Consider the following 12074-nt stretch of genomic DNA (forward strand, 5'->3'; position numbering starts at 1 on the left):
AAATGCACCAAGCAATTCCTAAAGATTTTCCAAAACACTACTCTGTTGATAAATTGCAACACTTTGAATTAGCACCAAAGCTTTAAGATCTCTCCAGCTGTCACCTGGAGACTGGCAACAGCTTGTCTGGAGTGTGGGCAGTATGGCATTGTATCTGTCTGAGGTCCCCCTCTTCCTCCTCCTCCTCAGACCCCACCCTCAACAGGCTTCATCCCTAAAATATCCTGGAAGTTTCCAACCTGGAGTTGGCAACCCTATGTCCTTTCCTGGCAACCATCAGCCAACCTTAATCTGCCTGTCTGTCTTAAGTTTTACACACACACACACCACAGCCTCTGCCTAGGGAAAGGGCAGCTGACATCATTCTCCTCTCCCATATGAGGTATGTTATGCAACTGAAAATTCCAACTGCCTTGCGGGGGGGGTGAGTTTGAGGTGTGGAATGGAGTGAAGTCCAATCAGCTTCCACATGCAAATGACCTTGGAACGCTGGGCGGGACTGCACAAAGCAGCCAGTCAACCCAGCCAGTGTCTTCTGAGTGGCAGTTCTTCCGGCCAAACACTAAAGGCGAAATAGAACGTTGCTATTCAATTATTATAAGGGAGAGATGTTCTTAAAGCTGATAAGCCTGGGTAAAAAGATGTGTTTTAGCTTGGTGCGTAAAAGAAAGTACAGTAGGCACCAGGTGAGCTGTAGGAGGAGTAGGCTTGCCAATCCCCAGGTGGGGGCAGAGGGTCCCCCGATTTCATGGGCTCCTGCCTGCCACCGGCCAGCTGGCTGGTTGGGGAAGCCCCACCCCCAACGGCAACCACCTGCGGCCACCCCTCCCCTCCTGCGAGATTTAAAGGGTCCTCCAGCTGATTGGTGGGAGCATGTGGCCCACGAATCAGCTAGAGAGCACTTTAAATCTTGCAGGAGGAGAGGGAGAGGGGCAGCTGCCGGCCACACGCCTGAACTTCAAGCAGCAAATTCACCCCTGCTCTCAAAAAACTAAAGGGAAGGTTCCCAACAGCTGCCCCTCTCCCCTCATGCAAACGTTCGCTGCTTGGAGTTCAGGCACGGGCAGCCAGCCCCTGCTCACAAGAAATCATATATTTACGAGTGGGCACCACCAGTGCCTTCCAAGGAGCTGTGTCTCCAATGTGATGACATCACTTATGTGTAATGTCATCATGTTGGGAAATCCCAGCCCCCTCCTGGAACACCCTCAAAGCCCCCCACCAGCCACAAAATAGAATGTGGCAACTCTAAGGAGGAGGGCATTCCAAAGGTGAGGTGCTACCACAGAAAATGCGTTCTCCCTAATACAACTCCTCTCACTTCTGAAGGTGGCACTGAGAACAGGGCTTGAGAGGCAGATCTTAACTGGCAGGCTGGATAGCATGGGAGTAGATGGTCCGTCAGGTACCCTGGCCCAAGCCATTTAGGGCCTTAAAAGATAAGAGCCAGCACTTTGAATTGTGTCTGGAAACAGATGGGTAGCCATTTGGAAACAGGTTATTTTGAACTGTAATGCTCATAAGAGAAGTGGTGGTTGTTACAGAGAGAGGCCTCTGTTTCAGGAAGCTAATTAGCCAGAAGTCTCACTGCACAAGGGACGGGCCAAGTAAAATGTGTTTTAAGCTATGGCATGCATTATATGTGCACTGGTCCTCAGAGTCACTGTGTATGACCCCTCTTTTGTGGACATACAATCCTTCAAAGTAAAATATTCCCAGGCTGACTTTAGCCAGCCTCACTATGGAACATACCAGACATTCGGCTGGTATGCTGAGGTGTCTGTGTGTGTGTGTGTGTACGTATATATGGCAGCAGCATATGTAAACATGTTTTGTGGTCTGGTAAGCTTTATCTATTTGTTTGCAAACTTAAGCTAGTACAAATACTTGTCAGGTAGATTTGGTGATTTGAGCAAATATAAAATTGGCAAACATTAACTTTGAAATGTTATACGGCTTCATCTCTATGTCTGTATTGAGTTAGTTTAGTATCCTACTGAACTGGGTCAGCAGAAAGCTCACTTGGAGCCAGTTTTAACTGAGGATTTTTGCAGATTCGTAGCTGAACAATAGAATTCAAGATATAAATACTCACACTTCAAATATTGTTTCCAGAGTTTCTCCACTTTGCTGTTTATAGATCTGTTCAAAATGGCGCAGGGTACAAAAGTGATATCCATGAACACATGAAGCTGCCATATGATTAATCTATGTTTTAAAATGAAGTCTAACCATTGACTTATGCTTTTGAATGAAGTGTTCATGAGCACATGAAACCGCTTTATACTAAGTCAGGCGTTTGGCCTGTTATGGTCAGTATTGTCTGCTCTGATTGCCTGCAGCTCTCAGGTAAGCTTTTAAATGTAATGTTTAGAGAACTACAAAGCTATTTGATCATGTCTTCGGGGTACGGTACACTTGAGTTTCTATAAGAACAGTCTTTCCACCACATGGCATTTTTTAAAAAGCAGTCTGCAATATGGCATGGTAATGTGTTATTGGAAGGAAAAAAATGAAAAATCTTACTGGACCAAGCTTTGAGTGCACAACAAAATAGGCTACCAAAGCCTCCATCTGTTAACATTCAGAAAGTCCAGGGCAGAGCAAAACTCTGTTGCACAAAGTCATTGTACACAGAGAGTAATTCTAATGCAAATGTTTCTAACCATGAAGTAATATATCTAGTGATAACAAAATGTTTCGTGGAACTGGTCCAAATCTGAAGAATTAAGTTTTACAAAGGTTTATAAAAATATGGTGGTTGTTTTTTTCATTCTGTTACAGGCATTCATGTCTCTTATGATCTCTCATAAAAGTATTTTTGCCTGCTTTCCTTGTACAAACAAGGCTAGCAATGAAGAGGAAAGGGGTCCTATGCTTGCAGATTATCATCTTCAGTAGTTTGGGAATTAATGGGGCCTGGCTGGTAACAGAAGCCAGTTTTTGTGCATGAATTGAATGGAAGCTTGAAAACAGGTGCCTGGAACATATGGCTTAATATAGTCAGGATGCCATTGTGCTATAATATTTCGACTCACTTATGTCTGAAATCGATCTTGAACAGGCAGTTTGAAACAAGAACAATGGTTTTGTTCTCTTTTCATCTATGGACTTAAGTTTGCATTTGGCAGAGACAGTTTCACAGAGTCTTTGTAGGCTATTTGAGATTTGCCTGCCTTCATTTATTTGCCTGGCTTGGCTGTTTCAAAGGGCATCAAGGCAGAATCTGAGTATGCAAGAGAATCAAGGAGGTGCTAAGATAGGCAATCAGAATGAGTGAGCAACAAATGGAATGGTGCCTTGCTGTCAACATTACACTGATGGGAATGTTCTTTGTTCTTTGAGGGGGTGAACAGACATTTGGACAAGGGGGATCCAATAGATATTGTTTACCTTGACTTCCAGAAAGCTTTTGATAAAGTTCCTCATCAAAGGCCTCCTAAGTAAGCTCAAAAATAATGGGATCAAAAACTGGCTAATTAATAGAAAACAGAGAGTGAGTATAAATGGGCAATTTTCTCAGTGGAGGGTGGTAAGCAGTGGGGTACCGCAGGGATCAGTACTTGGTCCACTGCTTTTTAACTTGTTCATTAATGATTTGGAGTTGGGAGTAAGCGGTGAAGTGGCTAAATTTGCGGATGATACGAAGTTGTTCAGGGTGGTGAAAACCAGTGAGGATTGTGAGGCACTCCAAAGGGATCTGTCAAGGATGGGCGTGGGCGTCAACATGGCAAATGGGGTTCAATGTGGCCAAGTGCAAGGTGATGCACATTGGAGCCAAAAATCCTAAATATAAATACACATTGATGAGGTCTGAACTGGCAGAGACTGATCAAGAGAGAGATCTTGGAGTTGTAGTAGATAACTCACTAAAAATGTCGAGACAGTATGTGACTGCAATAAAAAAGGTCAATGCTATGCTGGGGATTATTAGGAAGGGTATTGAAAACAGATCAGCCAATATCATAATGCCCCTATATAAATCAATGGTGCAACCTCATTTGGAATACTGTGTGTAGTTCTGGTCACCACACCTTAAAAAGGATATTATAGCTTTGGAAAAAGTGCAGAAAAGGGCAACTCAAATGATAAAAGGGTTGGAACAGTTTCCCTATGAGGAAAGGTTAAAGCGCTTAGGGCTCTTTGGCTTGGAGAAACGACGACTGAGGGGAGACATGATTGAGGTTTATAAGATTATGCATGGGATAGAGCAGGTAGACAAAGAGGTACTTTTCTCCCTTTCTCAAAATACAAGAACTCATGGGCACTCAATGAAATTGCTGAGTGGTCAGATTAGAACGGATAAAAGGAAGTACTTCTTCACCCAAAGAGTGATTAACACATGGAATTCACTGCCACAGGAAGTGGTGATGGCTACAAGCATGGACGGCTTCAAAAGGGAATTAGATAAACATATGGAGCAGAGGTCCATCAGTGGCTCTTAGCCACAAGGTATAGATAGGGGCTCTTGGGCAAGTGATGCTCTGTCTTCTTGGTGCTAGAGGAGGTCAACAGTGGGAGGGCTTCTAATGTCCTGGCCCCACTGGTGGACCTCCTGATGGCACTGGTATTTCTGGCCACTGTGTGACACAGAGTGTTGGACTGGATGGGCCTTTGGCCTGATCCAACATTGGCGTCTCTTATGTTCTTATGTTCCCCCAGCAGCTACATAGTTGGGTGCACACTTTGCAGGTGCTTGCAAAGGACAGAAGAGGACAAGTGTTGGAGCAGGTTTGCACCCCTCCAAACTAATGCTACCTCTAAGCTGTGGAGTCCTCTGAGCAAAAATTCTACTTTCTGAGCTACCAGCATTAAAGTTGTGAGCAGGTGGTTAGGCTATTGCATAAATTAGTTTGCTCTGGAGCCATCCTTCCTGAGCTAAGACAAAAATATGTGAGCCAGAAGCTAAAAAACTGTGAGCTAGCTCACACTAACTCAGCTTAGAGGGAACACTGCTCCAAACATGGGTGTGGCACACCTTGGGCCTCTGCCACACTGGGAGGGTGCGGAAATGTTTCCAAACTGTGGCCCCAGAATTGGAGAAGGTGGGAGGCACAGCTGCTTTCTGGTGCTGGGCTGGGAGGAGCCATAGAGAGTTGTACTCCAGGTGGGAGCAGTAACAGGAAGTTGGAGTGTGAAAGGGGAAGATGCTTCTCCTCATCTACTGAATCACTGCTGTCAGAGTCCTCCTCTCTAGAGAGTGTTAGCAACTGCTGGTGTCTCTGGGCAATGCTGGTAACAACTCTTTTGCCTCTGCAGAGAGCCCCAGGGCCAGGAACAGATCAGGAGAGACTGTAGAGGAACATGTGGCAGGGTGAGGCTCCCCGTGTGTTTGGTATGTGTAGCTTGCAGAGGGTCCATTCTGTTTTCCCCCAAAGCACTTTCCTGGCTTGATCTTAGTCCTTTAGGGTTTGCAGTGCCACAGTGGCACTGGTTGCGCTGGCCACATTTCACTGATTGTGCTTGGCTTGTAAAAATACCCCCCACGTTCAGTTTCTACTGCAGAGATTATCTGAGGCTTTGATTCTGTTCTGCGGGGCTTCTATTGCCCTTGCTTTTTTTGCTGGTTGTCCCCTCCATTGGAGACAATGGAGGATGGGGGCACCTTCTTTGGGGGACCATAACTCAGACCCCGTAAATCCAATCATCAAACTTGGAGGACAGGTAGAGGAGAGTCAGCCAGAGATCTGCCACTTTGGTGTCTCTAGCTTGCACAAGATCTGTTCTATACACACCTGAACCATCTGAACCTGCATCTGTCATATTTAAATCACACTGCAAGGGAAGCTGGTCCCAGGATCTGCTGAGCTGTGTGGCTGGCTTCTCCTGCAGCCCAGTTTCAACCAGGCTGCATGAGAAGCCAACCGCAAGTTGAGCTGGCAGAACAGTCGGCTCCCCCCGGCACGGCTGATCTTTGGGCTGTCTTCTGCCCAAACTTTAAAGGGACTCCAGTAGATGTCCGACAAACGGCTGAGAGGCAGGAGCAGAGTGCTCCTCTCCACTGTTTTCATATCTACCAGTAATTCCTGAATATCCAGGATTTTCTCAGGATTTTTTCAGCTTTCCTGTGAAAACCTGGACAAATTTGGGAAGCCAAAATATACCCCCAAAATACCAATAAGGTATTTTTCAGATATATTTTCTGCTTGGGTAGATTCAGATGTACACCCCTAATTATGAGCATGTAGAGATATGAACGTTTTATCTAATGTGTGGATCAATTTAAGAAGCAATGAATTTACATGTGTGGATCAAGGTTACACTGCCATCCTAAGCAGAGCTACCCCTTTTAAGTGGACTCAAGTAAGAGGGCCTTTGGGCAGTGAAGGGCGGGGTATAAATCCAATCTCTTCTTCTTCTATAAGTCTACATAGAATGGCACTGTAAGTTTATTTAAGGTCCGTTTCTGAATTTCTTGGGTAGAATTTGTCTTTTCACAGCTGCTACTTAATTAGTAAGTTACTTCACTACTGAAAATATTAGTCTGTGAACACTGCTTATTCATCAGTGATATCTCCTTTCTTCAAGGAAGTGAAACTTCTACATTCAAAATGGAAAAATACATTTTAAAAAAGAATCTTTAGTTGTTTCAGGGCCCTTCAGAACTCAACCCCAGTGTCTTTTCTATACCAGCAGAAGTCATGAAACATAAGTAGTGAGCACAGAAGAAGGTTTCTGCTGGGTTGGTACAGAGTCTGTTTCCCTCACCACTGAGTAACTTTCAGTTTACATCTCAAGGGCTGGGAGAAAGGGATTCCAAATCAGAGTCTTCCCTCAGATGTAATTGAGAAGTACACTACAAAGATACAGGTTTCTGTTTACAGATGAAGCACTACAAAGTTGTAAAGGCTGATAAAATAATATTTTTAAATGTTGTATACAATTCTGAATAACATGCAAGATATAGCTCTGGGCCAGTACAATGAGCAGTAATTGTAGTTTCAAGCAAAAGTGTTACTAATTGAGCTAATCTAACTGTGTAGTCATTTCTAAATATTTTTATTAACTCTAACAAAGATTGGTACTCTTTTAAGAGTCTATTTTGTTGTGAGTACAAGAAAAAGATCTTTGGTGTCTTTTTATTCTTTTTTTAAAAATGAGGGTGCCAGCATAGTATCATGTGATTCTCAAAAACTGACAATTTGGAAGTTGGGGACACTGAGGAAAATACTAATGGAAACAAATGTGAGTAACCTTTAAATGCTTATTTTTCTGATAACATGTTAGAATAGACTTTTTTGTTTGTTTACCTGGCATTCTTACTCTTAGATGCATATGGTTAAAAAAAAATCATCATATGATCTTAGTTTCCACTCTCAAAATAGATCACAATGGTTTCTCCAGCATGTGAGCAGTTTCATTGGTGAAAAAGACGTGGCCATACATACTATAAAATAAACTATTTTTACTGCCCTTAGAATCTTTGTTGTGAGCATCAGTAATTATTCCAAACATTCCAAATTCTAGAATCTGTAGTCTTCCAGATGTGGCTGGTAAAAAGGGAATTCAGTATTACAAGAAGGGAGACCTGCAATAATTGCGGGGGGGGGGAGCTCCATGCGGAGGAGGAGGAACCAGCTGCAGGTAAGCACCAACGGCACCAACGGCGAGGCCCGTGTGGCTCCTGCCGGGTCCGCCAAGCCTTCTCTCCCCCCAGCACCAATGGCAAGGCCCGCGCAGCTCCCAGCTGCCGGGCCTACTAAGCCTTCTCCCCCACCCCCTGGCACCAATGGCAAGGCCCGCATGGCTCCCGCTGGGCCCGCCAAGCCTTCTCCCCGCCCCCCTGGCACCAATGGCAAGGCCCGCATGGCTCCCAGCCATCGTGCCCGCCAAGTTTTCTCTCTCCCCCCTGCGGCAGCAGCAGCGAGGCCTGAGCAGGCAACCCGTCAAGCCTTCTCCCGCCCTCGGCAGCAGTGGCGAGGCAGTTCTCAGCGTTCTCTGTGCATGCACAGGGAATGCTCTTTTACTTTTGTGGGATTTAAGTATCCCTCCTATATATTTTTTATAGATTTCAGATTTTTCTGCACATCTGGGGATTGCCCCAAATGTGCAGGAAAATCTCTTTGCTCCCTAGGTGCCCCCGATGTGTGGATTTAGATATCCGCACGCAGGGGGTGCCTTGGCTATTAGTACCAGTCTTATAGTTCATCAACTATATGTATATATAAAGATAGATGGTAATTCATATACATGTAGTTAGTTGAAAATGACAGCAGTGTTTCCTTTAACTGTTGCAAGATCCAAGGTCTGTCTCTTTCTGAAAGCCAGATCAGACATACTCAAGTATACTCAGGTAGAATTATTTTACCCCATTTTCAGGTGGTAAGAGTTTGTCTGAAATTACCCTCCTGATTCATTATTTATAGCCTGTAATGAAAGAGTCATTCCCAAGTTTTCTCTCTAGTGTAGTAAAGTGTGTTTAGTTCTTTAGAGGGAGGAGATTTTTAGACAAACTTCTGCATGACATATGGGACCATTCCTACAAGTAGATTGTACTGTCTCAGAAACACATGCCTGAATCAACCCTGAATTCAATATCTCTGGTGTAAGCCTGTAGATTACTCCAAAAGAGCAAACAACAGTTTCAATAATCAATTTCAGCTATTCCTGGATGAGCTCACAATGCAACTATGTATAGCCATGTATACAGGACAAATATTATCAAGCCTAAGTAAATATATGAATAAATGTTATGCAACCATGTATAACACTCCTGCCAGAGGGGAGTCTCTGTGACTAAAGTTGCTGTTGTCTTTTGATTTCCAATGGACATGAGTACTTTTAAGTATTGAAAGGCGGGAGACAATTATCAATACAAGGCTTTTATTCAGAACATTACTCAGCTCTAATCTGACTCTGCGAAGAGCGGCATCCAAACTTATACTGTTCCAAACTGAGCTATATACAATATAACTACTTTCATGAGGTCTGATTGGACCTAAGTGGCTTTCTGATAGGATACTCTGTATGGCTTTAGGACTACTAGAAGGTCTTTATTACGCAGCCAATCACCACAGAGGAAGCTAGGATACTTTAGCACAAACCATAACTAAACAGCTTAGAAATAACTCAGAACATAACAAGTATGCTGGAGGGTTTTTTTTAAATTAATGCTATTTAACAGAGAATAATTATTATTACTTCTTATAGCTTTGGTTATTTAGTATTAAGAAATTGCTTGGTTTTAAACATATTTCTATTAAACTCACATTTTATTTCATTTCACGTTACATTTTCTGAAAAGTATTGATGATCCAGTATCTGGCACAGTGAGTTGAAGACTGATTTTCTGTTATAAAGACATAACCATGAGAAAATTTCTTGCTTAAAAAAAAAATTAAATTTATTTATTATTTAACTTTCAATTTCTTGACCGCTCACCCCCGAAGGGCTCTGAGCGGTTTACAGCATACAATTTAACGATCCTAGCTAGGGCCACATAGTACTGGGGAGGGGAATACGTGTTTAGGCTTGATTTTGTTTGCTGTCAAGTCACATCTGACTTATAGCGACCCTGTGGGGTTTTCAGCTCAAGAGACATTCAAAGGTGGTTTGCCATTGCATTTCTCTGTGTCACAATTAGGGGTGTGTAAAAAACACAACCCAGTATTTTTCAGGTTTGGATATCGAATCGAATTAGTTTAATACAGTCAAAGACCAATCAGGGATATAAAATATAGATTCTACATAAAAGCTTACATTCAAACTAAAACATGTAAACATAAAATCAGCCTCTGTTATATACATTAAGTCTTAAAATTAAAATTACTTAAATACCTCTCCCAGCAATTTGTTTCCGTAATCTTATAGCTTGTATGGCAAATTTTGCCACATTTAAGGTAATTTTTTGATCCCTATCGGCTAGTAGCTTACCTAGATCAGGTTTGGGTATATTGAACCAAATAAATATCAGTATTTCCCAATACTCCCGAATCCCAATGCCGGTATGGTATTCAGATTTGGTAAATATTTGGGATTGCTGAATTTTTGGCTCCATTATACCCTATGGGGACCATTATAGTCAATGGTCCCCATAAGGTATCATGGAGAATCGATCTGGGGGTATCTGAAGCTCTGTCAGGCTGGTTTTTTGTTTTTGTTTTTTGAGTTAGAGGCACCCAATTTGCGGACTTGCTACTGGTGCCTCTCCTAAAAAAACAACAACCAAGTTTCAAAAAGATTGACCAGTGGGTCTACTTCTGTGGGCCCCAGAAGAAGTTGCCCCATGGAGGGAAAAAAGCATTTAAATGGAACATAGTCCCTTTAAATGTGTTTTGCAAGCCGCAGCTGAACTCTGAAGGCATTTAAAGGGCTCTTGGGCCTTTTAAATGCCTTGTCCAAGCCACTACTTCACCCGGAAGGATAAATACTCCAGCTGATATCTGGCTGAAAAAGTACCCCAAAAATACTGGTAAAGTATTTTTCAGGGGGGTTTCGGCCCACGAATGCACACCTCTAATCACAACCTTGGTATTTCTTGGTCATCTCCCTTCCAAATACTGGCCCTGGCTGACCCTGATAAGTTTCTAAGATATGACGAGATCAGGCTATCCTGGGGCTATCCAGGTCAGGGTTTAAGCTTGATACAGTCTAGTTTTTCATTAAGCTGATTCTCTATTTTGATGCCTTATAACTATCTAAACACTGCAGTTTGCTGATTTCTCAAGTTATAGATTTTTTAAAATCTTATGGTTACACATTATGGTTACCAGTAAGTAATAACCCTTGCTTCTGGAAGTTCTAGTGCCATCCTAAGCAGAGTTATACCCTTCTAAGCCCATTGACCTCAGTAGACTTAGAATGGCACAGCTCTGTTTAGGATGACACTGTCTGAAAAGTCAATGCTTAGCACTGCAGTTTCTAGAAGAGAGAAATGGAAATACATATTTTAAGATAAATACAATTTTATGTGGTATTCTGCCCTGACCTGAATAGCCCAGGCTAACCCAGTCTCATCACATCTCAGAATCTAAGCAGGGTCGGCTCTAGCTAGTATTTGGATAGGAGACCTCCACGAAATACCAGGATCATGACACGAAGACAGGCAATGGCAAACCACCTGTGAACATCACTTGCCTTGAAAACCCTATGGGGGTCACCGTTAGTCAGCTGTGACAATGGCAAAAAAGGTGGTATTTATGGATATTTTTAACTATCCAAATACAAATTGACCCAAGCTGTAAATATAGAGCATTATCTTAAATAAGCAATTTATTGTATACCAATTTCTAAAATACTGAAAATTCCAATATATTTAAAAATTATGTAGTTAGTAGCGCTGGGTAGTATAAAGTGTCTGGTTAATTGTTTACCAACAATTTTAATGGCTACAACAATAAATTAACTTTTTTTGGAAATATTGATTTCAATAGGTTATTTAAAATGTATTTTTCTTTGTCATTGAAGTTGTGTTGATTTACATCATAGTGGTTGTACTAACATTGCTAATACTTCTTTCTTTCAGTGGCAACAGATGTCTTCAGTTCCAAAGGTCTGGCCATTCAGGCCCAGAAGAAGATTCTTGGCAAAATGGCATCCAAATCAATAGCAACAGCTCTGATAGATGACACTAGCAGTGATGTGTTGGATGAACTCTACAGAGTGACAAAGGAATACACACAAAACAAGAAGGAGGCAGAGAAAATAATAAAAAATCTCATCAAAACTGTTATCAAATTAGCAATCCTTTACAGAAATAACCAGTTTAATCAAGAAGAAATCATTCTTATGGAGAAGTTCAAGAAGAAGGTTCACCAGTTGGCTAAAACTGTGGTTAGCTTCTATCAGGTGGATTATACCTTTGACAGAATTTTTTTGTCAAAACTGTTGAATGACTGCAGAGATCTTCTTCATCAAATCATCCAGCGTCACCTCACTGCTAAATCACATGGACGTGTCAACAATGTCTTTGATCACTTCTCAGATTGTGAATTTCTGGCTGCCTTGTACAATCCATTTGGACCTTACAAGTCTCACTTGCAGAAACTTTGTGATGGTGTCAACAAAATGTTAGATGATGGAAATATATAAGTAACTGCGCCTGATCATATGTTCATAGACTGAGGATGAATTAT

At 42.3% G+C, this 12074-nt stretch overlaps 1 protein-coding gene across 1 annotated transcript in view; it reads left to right on the forward strand.

The window, feature by feature from the left end:
- The window catches only part of TNFAIP8 (TNF alpha induced protein 8), a 22461-nt gene extending 10412 nt beyond the window's left edge, over positions 1 to 12049 (forward strand). The window contains exon 2 of the mRNA XM_015418110.1: positions 11465 to 12049. Coding sequence (XP_015273596.1) covers positions 11465 to 12030 — 566 coding nt within the window. The 3' untranslated portion in view covers positions 12031 to 12049. The remainder of the gene's footprint in view (positions 1 to 11464) is intronic.
- Positions 12050 to 12074: the final 25 nt, after the last annotated feature.

This window comes from Gekko japonicus, unplaced genomic scaffold (assembly GCF_001447785.1).
Source record: "Gekko japonicus isolate JY-2015 unplaced genomic scaffold, Gekko_japonicus_V1.1 scaffold1538, whole genome shotgun sequence".
In the NCBI taxonomy this organism is placed as follows: Eukaryota; Metazoa; Chordata; class Lepidosauria; order Squamata; family Gekkonidae; genus Gekko; species Gekko japonicus.